The 19,704-nt window shown below is 34.9% G+C and overlaps 2 protein-coding genes across 3 annotated transcripts in view; one reads left to right on the top strand and one right to left on the bottom strand.

Annotated features, from left to right (window-relative positions):
• Nucleotides 1-19,704, top strand: part of GTF2F2 (general transcription factor IIF subunit 2) — a 146,369-nt gene that overhangs the window by 54,985 nt on the left and 71,680 nt on the right. The window lies entirely within an intron of this gene.
• Nucleotides 16,928-18,530, bottom strand: KCTD4 (potassium channel tetramerization domain containing 4). Its single transcript, XM_026017226.2, has one exon. The coding sequence runs from the start codon at nucleotides 18,369-18,371 to the stop codon at nucleotides 17,592-17,594; it is 780 nt and encodes a 259-aa protein (XP_025873011.1). The 5' UTR covers nucleotides 18,372-18,530; the 3' UTR covers nucleotides 16,928-17,591.

Below are 19,704 nucleotides of genomic sequence, written 5' to 3'. Positions count from 1 at the left end.
AACAGTATTGTTTCTAATCCATGAACATGGATGTGTTTGCATTTATTACATCTTTTAAAATTTTTTTGTGTTTTCAAATTTTAGAGTATAAGTTTTGCACTATATTGCCTTTTTAAAAATTAAGTAATGACTTGTTATTTGTATAAAAAGAGAGATGTTCAAAAAATTGTAACAGTACAGAAACATTCAAATTACCCGGAGGTCCCACCACCAAGAAGTAAAGTATTTTTAAAAAGAAGTATTTTTAAAAAGATTTATCATTTGGTTGATATCATTGCAGCTAGATGTCATAGAGGTACATAGATACAAAAATAAGGGTGTAGGGAGAAAAATTACGTGTGTTCTATTTTTTCAATTACTTTGATTAAACTTTTCATTTTGATATAATTGTAGATTCACATACAGCTGTAAAAAATAATTAAGAGATCCTCTGTTTTCCTTACCCAGTTTTTGTCAATGCTAACATACTGCAAAACCATAGTATCCATTGTAGTCCTGTACAATCCACTCCCATTGGTATTAACATCCATACAGTACACTGATAGATTTACCCAGTTTTACTTGTTCTTTCTGGTGTGTATGCATGCGTGTTTGTTTAGTTCCATGCAGTTTTGTCACGTGGTTTCCTGTACCCACCACTGTCTAGATACAGACAATTCCATTCCCACAAGGATCCCTTATTTCAGTCTTTTATAATCATGCCACCTTCCTCCCAGTCCCACCCTTCATTCTCCCCCACCCCATCTTTAACCCCTGGTAACCACTGATCTGTTTTCTATAATTTTATCATTTAAAAAAGTATTCATATAAGTAAGTGAAAAGGATTTATATCACAAATTCCCTGGACATTCGTCCCAAGGTTTTGCATGTATCAGTAGTTCATTTCTCTCACTCAGTATTCCATAGTATGGATGCATCACAGTATAGTCACTCACTGAAGGACATCTGTGTTGTTTCCAGTTTTTTGCTACTACAAATAAAGCTGCTATGAACATTTGTGTATAGATTTTTGTGTAAACACTAGTTTTCATTTCCCTGGGATAAATGCCCAAGAGTGCGTTTGGTGGGTCGTGTGATAATTACATGTTAAATTCTATAAGAAACTGCCAAAATTTTCCAGAGTGGCTATTTTTAAAAAGAAGACTATAGATAATATAAAAAACATTTAAAAAACTAAATACTAACAAATACAGAAAAGATACATTAACATAAACAGTTGAAATGGAACATGTCTAGCCCCTCAGAAGTTGCTGAGTGTCTTTCCTCCATCATAATGTACTCTTTCCTCCACAGAGGTAACCATAATCATTGACGTTTATGATAATCACTTTATTTTTCTTTCATAGTTTTAGCATTTAAGTCTTCATTCCTTTGCATGTTTTACCTCATTTATAATTCTTAAGAAGAATCATACAAAGTGCACTATTTTTTTTAGAATGGCTTTTTTTACTGACCACTATTTTCTAAGAATGATTCATGTATATAGCAGTAGCTTGCTTGCTTATTTATTTATTTATTTATTTATTTATTTATTTATTGCTGTATTCCAAAGTGTGTATTTAATGTAGCTTATCTATTTTTACAATTAGTGGATATTTTAGGTATTTATAATTTGTGGCTCATTACCTGCCAGTGCTGCTATCGCATTTTTGTACGATTGCCCTGGTTCATACATTTTTAAAAGGCATATTCCTAAGTATGTGACTTTGGTCACAGAGTATATTTATTTTTTTCTTCTAGTTAATAATGCCAAACTGTTTCCAAAGGAGTTACACCAGTTTATATTCCCATCAGCAGTGTGTGTGAGTTTTGTTTCAACTCTTCTCCAGTAGTTTAGTCCAGTTTTTGTTTTTAATATTAACTATTTTAATTGATGTGTAGTGATTTCTTGTTGTGGTTGGATTAGACATATCCCTGATTTCTAATGAAGTAGAGCCTTTTTTACGTGTTTATTGTCCTTTTGGATTTCCTGTTTTATGAAATGCTTGTTCAGATCTCTTACCTATTTTTTATTGGGTTGACTTTTTATTTTTGAGTTGTAGTTCTTTATAAGTTACAAGTTGTGGGTGTAGCCCTTAGTTACATGGGGAATCTTTTATTCTGTGACTTACCTTTTTGTTCTCTTAAAGGTGTCTTTTGATGAACAGAAATGATTATCTTTGGTGCATTCCACTTTATTAGTCTTTTATGTACCTTTTGTGTCCCATTGCAGCATCCTTTTGTGTCCCATTGCAGCATCCAAGATCATAAAGGTACTCTTATATCATTTTCCAGAAGCTTTTTTGTATTGTCTTTCACATTTAGATCTACTCTCCACCTGGAATCGTTTTTTTGTATGGTATGAGATAGGGGTCAAATTTTATTTTTTCTCAGTATTGATGAATATCAGGTACATTTTAGAAGACTATCTTTTTCTCACTATTATGCATTGCCACCTTTGCCGTAAGTATTTATTGAAGCAGAAATCTGTTTTTAGACTCCTGTATCTATCTGTTCCGTTAGTTAATTCATTTATCCTTATGATATACCAAACAACTTTCTTACTATGCCTTATGATAAGTCTTGATAACCAGAAGAGCAAGCCCCTTGCCGTCTTGTTCTTTATGAGTATCTTAGTTATGTTTGGCCTCTTTGCATTTCTGTGTAAATTTTAGAATCTGCTTATCTTTCATAAACATTAGACTTTTTTAAAAAAAGGTTTTATTTATTTATTCATGAGAGACACACAGAGGCAGAGACAGACACAGGCAGAGGGAGAAACAGGCTCTCCGCAGGGAACCTGATGTGGGACTTGATCCCGGGGCTGGGATCACGCCCTGAGCCAAAGGCAGAGGCTCAGCTGCTGAGCCATCCAGGCATCCCAACATTTTGACTTTTTTAATTGGAATTGTATTATTCTGTATAGCCACTTAGGAAAAATTAACATCTTTTATTGACATTTTCAATATATGAACATTTGTGAGGTCTTTGATTTTTTTTTTTTTTTTTTAAGATTTATTTATTTTGGAGAGTGTGTGTGCATGGGGGAGGGGAAGGGAGAGAATCTTAAGCAGACTCCCTGCTGAGTGCAGAGCCCAATGAGGGCTCTATCTCAGGATTCTGAGATCATGATCTGAGCATAAACTAGTCGTGGGACATTAAACCAACTGAGCCACCCAGGCAGCCCTGAGAGGTCATCTTTAATTTTTCTCAATAATGTTTATAGTTTTCTCATTAAATATCTTAAATACTTTTATTATTTCTAGATATTTTATATTTCTGATACTACTGTATAAAGTATCTCTTTTAAAAGATTGTCATTCCTTTGTTTCTGGTATATAAAATACAACTGAATTTTATTTTATTTTTTAATTTTTTTAAAATTTTAGAATCAGATTATCAAGTATCATTTTTTTTCTTTTTAAAGATTTTATTTATTTATTCATGAGAGACATAGAGACAGAGAGGCAGAGACACAGGCAGAGGGAGAAGCAGGCTCCATGCAGGGAGCCCAACGTGGGACTCGATCCCGGGACTCCAGGATCACGCCCTGGGTTGAAGGCAGGCGCTAAACCACTGAGCCACCCAGGGATCCCCCTACAACTGAATTTTAATATTGACCTTGTACTCTTCAACCTTGTTCAACTGCCCTATTAATTCTAATAGTTTATCTATCAATGTTTAAAATTTTATACCTGTGTAATCATAAAGTCTGCAAATAAGGGGCATCTGGGTGGCTCAGTGGTTGAGCATCTACCTTTGGCTCAGATCATGATCCCAAGTTCTGGGATTGAGTCCCGCATCAGGCTTCTCATAGGAAGCCTGCTTCTTGCTCTGCCTAGGTCTCTCCTCTCTCTCTGTCTCTCTCATGAATAAATAAGTAAAATCTTAAAAAAAAAAAAATCTGTAAATGAAACCTCAGTTTTGTGTCTCTCTTTCCAAATATTATACCTTTTATTTCTTTTTCTTTATTGTACTAGTTGGGGGGATAGTGACAGGGTCATGTCTGTTTAACATTTCATCTTTGTTGTAGATCCTAGTTAGTAGGTTGTTTTGGGTAGGTTAGTATTCATCAGATTAGGGAAATTGCTAATTTCTTCTTAGTTTGCTAAGCATGTCCATGAATGAATGATGAATTTTATCAGATATATTTTCTGGATTGAGATCTGTTGAGATTATAAATATTATTTATGTGGAAAATTATGTTGATATTTTAAATTGCTAATCAGATTTCCATTCCTTGAATAGCTCTAACATGGCTTAATGCTTTTAAATATTGCTAGATTCAGTTTGCTTATCTTCTATTTCATGTTTTCACATTTATGTTCATGAATTTAATTGGCCTATACTTTTCCTTTTCCTATTATTTTTATCAAGGTTTTTTTTTTTTTAAGATTTTATTTATTGATTCATGAGAGACACAGAGAGAGAGAGAGAGGCAGAGACACAGGCAGAGGGAGAAGCAGGCTCCCTGCAGGGAGCCCGAGGCGGGCCTCAATCCAGAAACTCCAGGATGAGGCCGCTAAACTGCTGAGCCACCCAGGCTGCCCTCAAGTTTTGGTTTTGAGGTTACGCTGTATTGAGAAAATGAGTTAAGGAAGTGATCCTTCTTCCTTGTTATGAAGATGATTTTTTGTAAGACCAGGTTATTCCTTAAATAATTAGCAGAATTCACTGATTAGCCTGACTGGAAATAGATTTTTCTTTGTGGGCAGTTTTTAAATTATGGAGTTGGGGAGCAATTCTGTATAGCATTTCTACACATCTTTTGACAACTTTTATCTCAGATGATCCTTTTAATACGGATGCTTATATAGCAAAAAGCCTTGAAATACAGAAAAATAGGGTCTCCTTACCAGGGCAAAGGTTTGTTAGGTTTGCTGACAGCCTTCCTATGAGATTGGTGGTTTTCTAGGCTTGGGGTTCTTCAGCTGTGATACAAACTCACTCTGTACACATTATCTCCCTGAGCCCCTTCCAGGTTTTTGCCATGGGCAGGTAGCAGGGGCAACAGGAACTGGATACAAACATAAAAATCATGCTGTTTGCTTTATGGTGAATAATAAAGTCCTTTTCCCTTGGCCTAGGAGTCTCCTGTCTACTGCTAGCAACTCTGAAACTGTGGCAGGATAACTTGTTAGTTTGCAAGGAACTTGGGTGAAATGTCAGACCCTTAGTTCTTGACATGAAGTCAATTTATTTATGACTATTTGGATCTCCTGTATCTTCTTGTGTCACTTGGGTGAATTTTGACTTTCTTTGTTTTATCTAAATTGTCAAGTTTATTGGAATGAATTTCTACTTGTTTTCTTTTAAAATGTCCATAAAATTTATAATAATCATTCCTGATACTGATAATTTGTGTTTTTGCTGAGTATAGAATTCTAGATTGGTAGATATTTTCACATTCAGCTCATTGAAGATAGTCATAGCCTTCAATTGTTTTTGTTATGGAGAATTCTGTTTAGATTTAGTGTTGCTTCTTTTAAGGTAATCTTTTTATTCTCTGTGGCTACTTAAAACCTTTCTCTTTATATTTAATTTCTACAGTTTTAATACACTAAGTGGAGGTTTCTTTTTATATAAGCTGCCCGAGACATAATATTGAGCCTCTTGTATCTGCTGATTGCTATTTTCCTGCAGTTGAAAAATTTCAGACACCATCTCTTTAAATGTTGCCTCTGTTCCATTTCTTTTTCTCTCCTCCTTCTGAGATTTTGATTAAACTAATATTTTCATCAATGCTCAGCCTTTTCACTCTACCTTTTATATCTCTCTTCTGATTTGTCCAGCCTTACTGTTTTCATGCTGTGTTGTGCTATGCTTTATTTCAGGTCACTGAAGTTTTCACCGGATATATCTAGACTGCTCTTTTTTTTAAAAAAATATTTTATCTATTTATTCATGAGAAACACAGAGGGAGAGGCAGAGACACAGGCAGAGGGAAGAGCAGGCTCCACACAAGGAGCCCAATGTGGGACTCGATTCTGGGTCTCCAGGATCATCATGCCCTGGGCTGAAGGTGGCGCTAAACTGCTGAGCCACCCGGCTGCCCTGGACTGCTATTTAAACTCATCCAGTGAGGTTTAAATTTTATTTATTATATTTTTTATTTCTAGATACCTTATTTGATTCTTGTTGAATCTCTGAGAATTTTCCTTCTATAGGGATGGAGGACTTTTTGGCAGTCAACTTCAGAGACAGTCTACCATAATCAATTTAAAGCTGTTCAAGGCTTGACATTTTTCTGGTAGGAGATAGCCAGAAGATTGAAACCAGTTGATCGTTAGGGTGACCAGGTAACATGCTATTCAATTGGAACATTTTTGAGAGTAAAAAGGAGTGAATAAACCAGACTGTCTTGGGAAACTAGGACCTGTGGTCATCCTAGTTACAGTTTATCATGGACTTTTCCCTGTCCTGTTCACCCTCACCTTGAGGGTATAAGCCCCTGTTATGCTTTCCACTTTGTGCAGCTCTGGATTTTGAGTTCTGTTCCCTCCTGCCCTCCCCCCCCCCCCCCCCCGACTTTCTTTGGGACATTGTCTAAACATGGTGTTTCATTTACTCTGGATTGACCCATGACCTCACAGGCTCTTGTTTTCCCTATATTTGGAGATGAATTACTTATTTTCTTGTGGTCTTTTTGATACTTTAAAGATTTTATTCACCTTTTATAGTTGTTTTAAGTGGGAGCTTTGATCTAAATAATTTAGGCAATCATTATAGGGAATAGGAACAAGTATGGTTAATTTACTTGCAGTAACAGAAGAAAGACAATGGAAAGAATTGTTGAATGAAAAATAAATGCTGCTTCTCCACAAAAAAATACCGGTTCCCAGGACACCTGGGTGGCTCATTGGTTGAACGTCTGGCTCAGGTTGTGATCCCCAGGTCCTGGGATTGAGTCCCACATCAGGCTTCTCACCGGGAGCCTGCTTCTCCTTCTGCCAATGTCTCTGCCTCTCTCTGTGTGTTTCTCATGACTAAATAAGTAAAATCTTAAAAAAAAAATTACAAGTTCCTAAGAGTTACTTCTATAATTGGGGAGGGGGGCTGTGGATGTGAGAGGGGAAGAATTAAGGGATTCGATTCATTATGTTTGTTTTTTTAACTTCATGTCCCACTTTTTGACAAACTATTAATTCCTTTTTATGAAAAATTAGGAATATGTTTCCCTTAAAATATAATTTCTCAATTTTTATCAGTTACATTTTCATTTTAGTGAGGCTTTTTAAGGGTTAACATTCTGTTCCACAGCTAATTCCCCTGCTATATAACTTTAGTATTAGTTTGTAAATAGATTTTATGTTTTTCTAGTTTTCTGATCATGCCATCTTATTTCTGGATTATTTATTTTCATTTGTCTGTGTATTGTCTAGATTTCCACATTAGGCCTCTTTATTTTTAAAAAGGGTTCATGCGTGACTTTTACAAAATATGCAATTTTTTTGTTTCATTGTAGAATTTTTGTCTTCATTTTCTACTCAAGTTAATGTGTCTGTTTTAGTTATATAGTTATAATTTTATAGGTAGAAGGTAAATTATATGTAGAAGGTAATTTTATATACACATATATAAATTTAATATATATAAATATATAATATATAAATAAATATAATATATAAGTTATACATATATATAAAATTCCTCAAGGAGTTCAAGGCTGTTCTAAGCCAACTAAACACTTTTGTGGAAGAATTGACTTACTTGACCACACTTTTCTCTCCATGCTTCTTTATTTCCTCTGATGTTGAAATATTTCTAATAAGTACATTTTGTCTTAATTATAAGCTCTGATTTAATTTGATCAGTATGGCTTATATCATGTGAAAAATGATTGGTCTCTTTTATTTTTTTATTTTTGTGTGTTTGTAGTGAAATGGATTGAATTATTATATGTGTATGCTTATATAATTGAGACCTCTTAATTACTTTAAGGTACTGCTTTAATAAATTTGTATTCAATAAAATTCAATTATTTTTTCACATACGTCTTAATATTTTCTTTAGAAGGACATAGTGATGCAGAAAGCATGACTTTTTCTTTAAAATGTAATTTTGTATTGGTAGATGGTCAGTCTCTTTAGTGGTTCTTGCTGTATATAGTCATCAAAAAACAAATGAGATATGAGATTACTTCTTTCTGTAATCCTTCCTATGTAATCTCCTATGAGATTACTTCTTTCCTTCCTCCCTTCTTGCTGCCTGCCTCATAAAGGAAAGGGTCACGCATTTCAATTAATGACAGCTTGGAATTTATTTTCTTATTAGTAGTGGTTTTAAGGAGAGTCATTATTATTACTTCAGAATAAGAAATCAGAGGAAAAATTTTTGGCTCAGAGAGGTTTTGGGGGAATGTTTGAATGAATAGCTAAGAGTGTTTTAAATGTATCAATTACTTACATATATAAACATCTTTTCTACTGTTCTTAAAATTTTTTTCAGGTTAAACATCTTACCTCTGAATCACATTCATTTAAGGTTGTTTGATGAACATTCTTTTTCATAGATGGAAGGAAATAAAACAGTTTTCTACTTTTCAGAACTAGAGGGAGAATTTAGATTGGCAGTGTTATGTTGTAGTAGTTAAAAGTGGGTTCTGGATCCTGACTGCTGAATTCAAACCTTCCTCAATTTCACCTTCGGAGCTCTGAAACCTTAGGCCTACTTTGCTAAACTTCAGTGTCTCCTTTTGTAAATTAGACATAGTAATAAGAAAAGTGCCTGGCATGAGTTAATGCTTAGTAGACTTAGTATCCTTTTATTCTTTATTTTATTCTTTTATTTATATATATATAATTTATTGTTATTTTTCATTTATAATATGAGTTAGGAATTTGAAAAGAGATGAGCAGTAGACTTAAAGATGAGTCTTAGGCTACAGAGACAGTTTCATTTATTTATTTCTTTTTTTAAGATTTTATTTATTTATTCATGAGAGCGAGAGAGAGAGAGGCAGGGACATAGGCAGAGGGAGGAGAAGCAGGCTCCATGCAAGGAACCCGATGTGGGACTCGATCCCAGGACCCCATGATTACACCCTGAGCCAAAGGCAGATTCTCAACAGCTAAGCCATCCAGGCATCTCTACAGAGAAAGTTTTAAATAAATGTCCAGTGTAAACATGTTTTTAAACAAGAATCTAAGAAAGTGAATTACTATGGAAATTAAATTACAATTTAACTTAAAATTTAAAAGAAATCTATCATTAATGTGAAGCCAAGCAGAAGATAGTCGCAGTGTTAGTTAGGTGTGTGTTCAATTCAGAAAGATTGACCAAACAGTACCATTGGTCCTATCCTCCTTCTCTTTGATTTTATAAAAGATTGGTAGGAAGTATGTTAGCAGGCATCTTCCTTGAAGTGCTTTAGAATAAGAACATTTCTCAATCTGTCCTTACCCCGTTTGGTTATATTTAATATACTTAAGTAATGAAAAGATGCCTGGGTTCCTTCAGGACTGTTTAACTGTATTGGTTTTAGTTGACATCTTTTGCTTCTTAGTTTGCTGTTTTCAAAATACTTTTTCCAATGGATTATTAACATGTGTATTCTCATGTTTATATCTTCTAAGGATTTTTTTTTAAGATTTTATTTATTTTTTCATGAGAGACACACAGAGAGAGAGGCAGAGGGAGAAGCAGGCTCCACACAGGGAGCCCGACATGGGACTCGATCCTGGGTCTCCAGGATCACGCCCTAGGCGGCGCTAAACTGCTGAGCCACCGGGGTTGCCCGTCTTCTAAGGATTTATTAGTAATTTCCTTTCAGATAGCTATGTAAAATAAGGTATTAAGCAACAGGAACTTCATATTTTATCTTTGAAAGCTGTGTAATACAAAAACACTACATATTTAGAAACAACTATAAAATAAATCTATTAATATATGGGTGAGTGTTGCTCTTAAAAGATCATCTGATTTGTGTTGTATAACCAGGAAAAGAACCTCATCACTATTGGCCTTTAGGTCACTTTTTATCTGTGTTTTTGTTGTTTGTTTTAAAGTGTATGAGCTTTAGCATTTGTGCTCCAGCATTTTAACTTAAGTGTAGCAAAAGCCAACAGTTGCTCCTCTTGATCTTTTTGTTGACATGTTCTTGGGGAAAGTGTCTAATTATTCGAGTAGTTTACCACAAGCTTATTAATTTGGAAAATTGAAGATAAGCATACTAGCTACTTAGGGAACAAATGGCTGCCATGCTGGTTAAAGCCTCAGGCCCCTCTCTGGAGATAGCTTCTTCTGTAACTCTTCATTCATGCCTTGCTGTTTCTAAGAAATTGGCCATGTTCAATTTTTCAGACTGTGTTTCTCCTTCCTGCTTTTCTTACTTCACTTCCTCTCAGAAGACTCTAAAACAGAGTATACAAGACTGTTTTTGATCCTAAGTATTTTTTTTAAAAAATTGTTTGATACTCCTGGGAAGCAGAAGAGAATTATGCTTTTCTCTGTCCACCCTCTTACTCCTCCTCCACCTTCTAAGTAGGGGCAGGGGGTGTAGTACAGAAGTTGATTGTATCTCAGAAATCTGTAAATTTGCTACTCTGCTTACTGTATATAAATAAATACCCTCTCCACCCTACCCCCAAGTCCCTCCAGTTGTTTAAAGATATTCTACTTATTCTTCGATGTTCCCACGTAAGAATTTTTAGTTCATTTTTAGCAGTCAGTTTGGTGGTTATTCCCAGGGAGCTACTATTCTGGATTATTTAGTAATTATTCTATACCTGAATGAGGAAAATCTCCTTGGCTCACAGATGTTTCTTTCTTGATTAGACTTACTCCCTGACCTATCAGTTACCCCCTTTCCTCTCTGTGGTTGTGGCTCAACCTGTCTCAGAAATGGATTTTTTATCCTAGGTTTTTCTTGGAGCAAACTCACCAGAATGGCTGGATTCCCTTTTGGCTAACTTTGGCATCTTCCAGGATCTTAAGCCAAGTCGTGGTCTAGTCTAATGAGGGGAGGTGCTAACCATCCTTCAACATTATATAGCTCATTCTCAAGGCTGTTGTGACAAGTAAACTTATATGTATGATAAATGTCTGTGATTGTATATTTTGGTTTTGTTGTTTTATAAAATGAATCACGTGTGACTTTTAGAATCTTTTGTTTAGTGTTTCTCTGCAGTAATCATCCAACCTTTATTAATAAAGTATTCCTGCACATAGCTATATATAGTCTTTCCTTTTTCTTTCTATAGGGTTTCTATGAATATATACATGGATATGGGGTGCCTGAGTGGCTCAGTCAGTTAAGTGTCTGACTCTTGATTTCAGCTCAGGTCATGATCTCAGGGTTGTGAGATTGAGCCCTGCATGAGGCTCTATGCTCTGTGAGGAGTCTGCTTGAAATTCTCTTTCTCCCTCTGTCCCTCCCCTTGCTCACGTGCGTGCTCTCTCTCTCTCCAATAAATAAATCTTAAAAATAATACAGATAGAAAAAATAGGTAAAGATTAAAATAGTTTTGTTAGGGGGTGCATTAGTGGCTCCATTGGTTAAGCATCCAACTCTTGCCTCAGCACAGGTCTTGATCTCAAGGTTGTGAGTTTAAGCCTCATGTTGGTCTTCACACTGGGTATAGAGCCTACTTAAAAAAAAATTTTTTTTTGAAGGATATAAGATCATAGGTGTCTGCATTCATACTTATTTTTAATGTTTTTAAAAATATATAATGGGGCTCAGCTGGCTCAGTCAGACTCTTGACTCTGGCATGTGACTCTTGATCTCAGGGTTGTAAATTTGAGCCCCATGTTGGATGTAGAGATTACTTTTTTTAAAAAAGTTAAAAATAAAGTTAATCAAATAGGGACGCCTGGGTGGCTCAGCGGTTGAGTGTTTGCCTTCGGCTCAGGGTGTGATCCTGGGATCAAGTCCCACATCAGGCTCCCTGCATGGAACCTGCTTCTCCCTCTGCCTATGTCTCTGTGTGTGTCTCATGAAAAAATAAAATCTTTAGAAAAATTCATCAAATAATATCCCAAAGTAATCTAGTTTTTCGTATAATCACATAAAGTCAGGTTATTAAATTCAAGCAATCATGGAAATTAAAGTTAGTATCATTCAATAATTCTTAACAACCATAAAAATTAGTTATAAATATCTGTCATAACAAAGCAAAATCAGTGGAGTGGTATTAGGAAGAAATCAGACTTGTTTAATTTTGCACTTTAATGATGTAGAAAATATGTCTAAACATCTTCAAGGACAGTAATCAAAATTACTTTTTGAGAAGTTGGACCTGTCTTCAAAAAGAAATTTTCCAAAGTTAACTAGATTTAAAAACAAAAAATTGAAACCAAAAACCAAACTGAAATGTTGCTTTTAAATGTACCTAAATACTCTGGAATCTTGGGTCTGGGAAAACCTGTTGTGCTACTAGGTTGACTGTTATATTTTATGCTAGGGAGCAGTTTTTAAAGACCTCTAATGGGATCCCTGGGTGGCGCAGCGGTTTGGCGCCTGCCTTTGGCCCAGGGCGCGATCCTGGAGACCCAGGATCGAATCCCACATCAGGCTCCCTCTGCCTATGTCTCTGCCTCTCTCTCTCTCTCTCTGTGACTATCATAAATAAATAAAAAAAAAAAATTAAAAAAAAAAAGACCTCTAATTAAGAAGTGCATTATAATTGCTTCACTTTCATATCCAGTTCAGTATTTTTTTCTGAAATAACTAGTGATCCAAATAAAACCAGAGTTTACACATTTTATTTTTTTATTTTTTTTAATTTTTTATTTATTTATGATAGAGAGAGAGAGAGAGAGAGAGAGAGGCAGAGACTCAGGCAGAGGGAGAAGCAGGCTCCATGCACCGGGAGCCCGATGTGGGATTCGATCCCGGGTCTCCAGGATCGCGCCCTGGGCCAAAGGCAGGCGCCAAACCGCTGCGCCACCCAGGGATCCCCGAGTTTACACATTTTATATACAATATCCTTAACATTGTACTTTTCTTTTGCATTTTTGGAAACATATGAGATTTATATCAGTGATTTTTGTTTGATAGAGACTCTTGAATTGAACCATTGTGTATTTTGGTCAAGAAGTAGGAACACAGTTACCTCTTGATAAATCATTTTAGGTAAATTTAAAATTTCATCCTAAATATTTCCCTCTGTCCAGCACACTTTCCTTTATCACCACTCCCTTGGTGCTTATTAACAAACAAATTAATTTTAATATTAGCTTAAGCAGTATATGATTAGGAAGATCAGTTTGCTGCAGAAGTAGCCATATGTATTTCGGAGCTAGATACAAATAATTTCTAAGTTGCATGCTGTTTTGGATAGTCCTTATTACATCTCTGCTCTATTAGCAAGGGTAATTATTCAGATGCTCTGATTTTAACCTTGACTGACATCATTGCAGTTTAAGACATTTAACCAGAATTTATTCAATAGAAGTATCTCTAAGATTGTGTTGTCACATATATTATTGCTGACTGGTTTTATACTGCTGGTGTGCAATGATTGTTTTGGTCTTGTAGATTTTGTACATGAAGACAGAATATAAAAGTCCCAGGAAACTCATCATATGTATTTTTAAACTAATACAAATGAAAATTGTGTTGGCTTACAACAATTTAGAGTATATTCTTGTATTTATAGATTCACCAAAGTATTAAGCATGCATTTGTTAAAAGTTCTGCATTCTGTTCATGTCTAAGTTGAAAGCCTAATTAATGTCAGTATGCATTTTTCTGCATGATATTCATGGTTATGTCCTGAAGATATCTTTATACTGGATGAGATAATAATCAGTGCTTATTGAAGGTCTATAGTGGGTGAGGCACTTTACATGTAATTTAGAATTTCATTTAAGCCTTAGAAAAGGTCTGTCAACTAATCATTAGCTCCATTTTGTGTGAGGATATTGAAGTTCAAAGAAGTTAAAAATCTTGCTTACATCACTTACTAATAGGCAAGTTAGTGGAGATTAATTGAATTTGAATCCAGGTCTGGTTCTAGTGCTCATGTGTGCCGTATTTTTTCTTTGTAATATGTCAGTTCTGTGGACTGTATGAGTCCTAAAAACTTAACCTTCTTTTCCACAAACTTGATATATGAACATCTAGATTTTTTTTTTTTTTGAACATCTAGATTTACTAGTAGATTTAGGCTCTCCTTTATTTTTGGGAGATGATTCATCCTATGTTCTTTAAATGACCCAATATGACATGAAAAATATGATTTGCTTTCCTGTAGTTCAGTTTGTCATTCAACATTTTATGAGTACCTTCATTGTGAGATTTTTATCAAGTGAGGCAGACCTGTGTTTTGGTACTCTGTATTCAGCACATACTTCCTGAATGCCTGTTTTATGTCAGGTTCTAAGTGTTAGAGATATAAGTGGCTGGTAAAAGCAGACACATAGTTCCTGCTGGCTCTGGAGCTAGTATACCTGGGTTTCAAGTGTTGGTTCCACTTTTACCTCTTAATAACTGTATGATCTTAGGTTCCTTAGCCCTTGTAAGTCTGTTTCTTCACCTAAGAGAAGGAAGGAATGATAGTACCTTTCTTAGGATGATTGTGAGGATTGAGTAAATGTTTGTTTGTAGTGTGGTATCAGGCACGTAATAAAACAATAAGCGTTACCTTTTAGTATCATCTTTAAAATAGCAATTGAACTATAATGAAAGTTCTTTTAAAAAAATATCAAGCTTCATTAGTAGTACTAGTTTCAGCCTGGGATGGCAGGCATCTTTCTTTTCTTATTTGCAAAGTCTCATTAAGTGTTTCTTTTACTCTGCACACAGCCATATACATTATAGAAATGTAGTACACCATAAGCTGTGTTTTTATTTTTCATATTTTAAAGACAGTGCTAGAAGCATTGCATGGGATAATTCCAAATACAAGAGGATGCAATGTTTGACTTACGGCAAGTATAGTAAAATATTTTTATTACTTTTCTTTTGAAAAAGAGAGTAGAGTCACTTTGTGATTTATTCTGTGGAGCAATGAGAAAAATGAGAATTTTTATGAGAAAATTTGAGGAAGAAATTCTTCATTGTCTGTGAACAACATCGCTCTGACTTATGACTGACATTTTATATGATTTCTTGAGTTTTTTTTTAAAATATCTTATTCATTTATTTGAGAGAGAGAGAGCATGAGCAGAGGGGAGGAGCAGAGAGAAGGGAGAAGCAGGCTCCCCTCTGAGCAGGGAGCCCGATGCGGGGCTCAAACCCAGGACCCTGGGATCATGACCCGAGCTGACGGCAGTCGCTCAACTGGCTGAGCCACCCAGGCGCCCCTTGAGTTTTTTTTAAATGGAAAGTATTTCTAAATATTCTAAGAAACGGGAAAATTGAAAATGATATTTTCTATATACTTACAACACAGTATTTATGCAACTAACTGAATAGTGCAACTGACTGAATTTAAAAAGATACACTTATAAAAAGTTATACAAGAGTAATTAATGTCATAGTCAAATATCCTTCTAGATTATTAAATTGTTTTAGAATATTCTGATCTGTTAAGCATTCGAGGATGAATTAAATGCATCCTGATAATGATTGTTTTGGTTTTTTTTTTATAGAGAGACCTACATCAAAATGAATGATAGATTCCTTTAAGTAGTGGCTTTCATCGGTAGTAATTTGTTATGGCCGTTAAATTCTCTTTTGTGAATTCATGCAAAAACTTAGACTACTTCTAAGGTTTTTTCAGTGATACCTCCTGAAAGAAGATATGTCAGGGCTATTTTCATTATCTGTAATGAAATCTTTGTAGAGAAAATCTTGCTTTGACATTAAATCACTATCATTTTTTCATTACCAAAGTCCAAATGCGAAGGAAAGGTCAGCTCATAAGCTGGAGAGGTATGTAAACAGTTCAGTTATAGTGAACTGCTTTAAAATAGATTTCTTATGTTTTTAATCTTCATAGTTCCTTTAAATCCTGATTAAGCCATGTTAAAGTACATAAGAGATAATTTGATATTTTATTAGAAACATTTTTTCTCTTGTTATACATAAAAGATCGTGTGGTTGATATGGATTTTTAAAAACTTTTTTGTAAAATAGATTTAAAAATATTTAGTATGTACAGCCAACTTTTGCATTATTTTTGATTTTGTAGGTGGAAGTCAGAGTTCTGGGAATGAATATTAGCTTTGCTACTAATTCTAAGTTTTTATGTGTAAGCAAACTTTTGACATATATGCTAATTTAACCTCAGTCAGGATTTTTCAGAAATCTTTTGTGGAAGTTTGTTAAAATTAAGATTTAGTTACCTATCTTAATTGTTAAATTTTAAAGGAACAAATTTAAGAAATAATTTGTTCTTAGAAGCTAAAGAAAATGAGAGGCATAGAAATTATTTAGCTATTCTCTGGGAAGAAAAAAATGCACTCAGTTTAGAGCTAAGTTTCTGCATTATTTCATTGAGACAGCCATATATAAAACTTAATTTAAAAAAATAACTTCCTGGGCAACCCTGTCAGGACCCCTCTCACCTCTGAGAGCTTTCTCTGTATCTTTACTTAATAAACTTCTATCCGTTTACTCACACACAAAAAATTAAAAAATAACTTCCTGTTTAGCATGAGGTTAAAGAAATTAACTCCGTGAATTTGAGATTGAGCATCAAAATAGTGAAAAGAATACAGTTCTTCATTAAGAATAATGTTTAGTGACGCTCATTTAATATTTTTGAGCTTGAAAAATGAATAGATACTTAGGATGGTTCTGAAAATGAACTCCTTTATTATTTTGATACCACATAATATGTTAGGGCTAAGTTATCTATGCTGTGTTGTAGCTCAGCCTGCAAAGAAAGGAATTTGCTGATTTTTGTCACTTGCAAGACCAGCCAGGGTTACTGTAGCCTGCCAGTTGACTACATTAATGCATAAATACTGTGTGAAATCATCAAGTGGTACTCTTTGTTTTGAAAGTGACACATGTAACTTTTTATTATCATTATTAATACAAGCAAAGAAGCTAATAGTGCTTTTATTTATTTTTTATTGTCATCAAGCAGTTTTCTAGGAATGTTCAGCAAGATGTCAATTCAGCTATAATTCTAGCATGAAATACAGGAACTGTGAATAAGCTTTTGGTGCCTGCTGTTAAAATTAAATCAATAACTTTAATACCTTCTTACAATTACATTTGGTTTCACTATAGCTCTGTCTTAGTACATCTGCACATCTTTTTTGCTCTCAGTAGTTAATTTTTACCAGTTCAGTTTCTCTGTAGTTTTGTAGAAAGGATTAAATCTTACAGCCCCTTAACATATTTTATTACCATTTACTTAAATGAATGACAGATAATGTACATGCTTGTTCATTGTGCAAGTACCCAAGACATTCTGATTGAAAGATAGCTTCAGGAGAAATAAACAAATAGCAAAAGCATTCAGTCTTTATTTACAATATATAGAACATCATTGTTTTCATTTTAAGTATACGAGTCTGGTCAGCTGGAACACCCTTGAGAAGGACATCTTTAGCGATAGAATTTACATACCGTTAGCTCACAGTAATTGATTAGCAGCAGGGCTCTGAGTACAGAGCTGGCCCGACGCACGTTATTTGGGATGCCTTTGATGCTGTGGTTTTCCGAAGCTTGCTGGCTGCATGCTTGTTGCCTTTGTTCGTGACACAAGTAATTACTTGATAAAATGAAGTGCATCGCTGTGAACGATTGACCCTTTGGAACAATCCAGGCTGGTCAGCAGTCTAAAACCACACTTTAAGGCCATCATTATAGCCTCAAACTTAAGAGTTTCCAGGGTACAGACAAAGGTGTTGTCTTCCTTTAGTACAAGTCGAGTGCCATTTTCAGACTTTATGAAGTATTTAAATTGAATGATATTTGATGATATTGAAAACTCCTCTGGAAATCCATCCAGCCTGCTTTTGGACACCAGAACAATGCGAGATTTTATTTTTGATATGAAATCAGGAGCATTACAGAAAATTCTCAGTCCTTGTGAGCGATCGTGGTTATCTGTTATTTCCAAGAAAGTAGTCTCTCTGGGTGTTAGCTGTTCTTTTTCCCACCTGGATTTCACTTCCTCCGCCAGTCCCTTGAGCTGAAAGAATTCTGCTTCTTGTGCAAGAAGTTGATTTTCTCGAAACCCTTCAGGCAGTAGAAGTTCTCCATTTCGTAGGAAGTTTAGGACATGCCTGAAGAGGAGTCCATCCCTGTCTATGAAATAATGACCATCAGCATCAAACGGGCAGAGGATTTTTCCATTTACTATACCTTCAAGAAAAGTGTCTGGGTACTTGGTCAGTGTTTGTTTTTGAGTAATGTATAAATATCCACCAACGTTGAGGGTCATCAGTGTGGATTTGCAGTTCTTTCCTTGGTCAGCATCTTCCAAGCTGTTGTGTTTCCCTTCATACTCCTTTTCTTTTTCTCTTCTGTTTATTTTACGCTCCATTTTTGAAAATGCTATTTCAGCCTGTTCTTCTTGGCTTTGAGATTTTTTAAAAAAGAAACACTACCACACAAGCACGCCTTTATTCAGCCCCAGCCTGGTGATGGAATGGAAATGCTGGCAGCATCGCCTGCTCCGTCAGCTCGGTTTTGCAGTAGGTGGCGTATCAGCTATGTGTGCGGGAGCTTTCTGGAGTAAGATGGGGAAAAAAAAAGAGGATAATTTGCATTTAACTGTGTCGGGGAAGGAATTTGTTGTTTAAAGATTTTCATGTATAGCCTTTTAAGTAATAAAAGTTACACAAAATAAATTGAATTTCCTCTTAGCAGTTAAGCAATTACAAATGTTTAATTCTCCAGCTAAGTTTGAGTGTGTCTCCATTTCTAAATGTCTTTTAGGTTATTGCTCAATCAGGCAGGCTTAATATTGAATAATATTGTTAGCTTTTAGAGAGTAATGTATATTGAATTAATACCATTTTTTAAAAAAAAAATCATAAGCAGGACCTAAAGAGAAAGGATGTAGGTGGATCGAATCTTTTCTCCTATAAAAAGTCACACATTTCACAGTGGTGTAGTCCTTTTAGAGACCCACATGAGAATGTTTAAGTCTGTTATTTGTGATATTGAACTTGAATTTAATTGAGTATGCATATGATTCTGATTTAGGGATTTTTAGCATGTGAGAAGAAATTTTCTTAATGCCCTTTAACAAAAGGTTCTATTATTTTATTTTTTATCCTAAAGGTAAAACATCAAATATACAGGCTTCTCAGTAGTCATTTACATTTCATTTTGGTAAAGATTTCCTATGGAAAATTCATAAGCTTGTTTTACCCTAAACCTGCTCCAGTGCTGAACAAAGACTTGGGCTGCTGTAGAAAATACTATAACTGTGTGCGCGCGCGTGCGCATTCACACACGCATGCATGTGTTTCCAAAGATAAAAGATTAAGAATAATTGCTATAAAATAGTGTCATGGTAAATTTCATTGCTTTTTAAATTGTTATTGGGTTTTTCCCCCCCAGTGCTCATAAGGGCCAGACAGCTTTCTTTTCTTTTCTTTTCTTTTTTTTTTTTTTTTAAACTTGGGAACTGGCACAGTGTTGAATCTGGTGTTTTTCCCCTTTCTTTTGTTTTTTGTTTGTTTTTTTTCCTCCTCCTCCCCTTGTAACTTGCCTTCCAAAGCATTTCAGAGATCTAAGCTTTAATTTCTAGAGTTTAAAGGCCCAGTGGTAAGAAATGTGAACATTCTCCCCAGTACACTATTATTTGACTGGTCTATCTGCTAAATTTTTCTGAGGAACTACATTATTCTCAGAATTAGATTTAATAT

This window comes from Vulpes vulpes, chromosome 6 (assembly GCF_048418805.1).
Source record: "Vulpes vulpes isolate BD-2025 chromosome 6, VulVul3, whole genome shotgun sequence".
Lineage (NCBI taxonomy): Eukaryota > Metazoa > Chordata > Mammalia > Carnivora > Canidae > Vulpes > Vulpes vulpes.
This window is presented reverse-complemented; position numbering and strand designations above follow the sequence as displayed.

Coding starts and splice junctions, on each gene's coding strand:
- KCTD4 (XM_026017226.2), bottom strand. CDS start 18,371: ATGGAGCGTAAAATAAACAGAAGAGAAAAAGAAAAGGAGTATGAAGGG.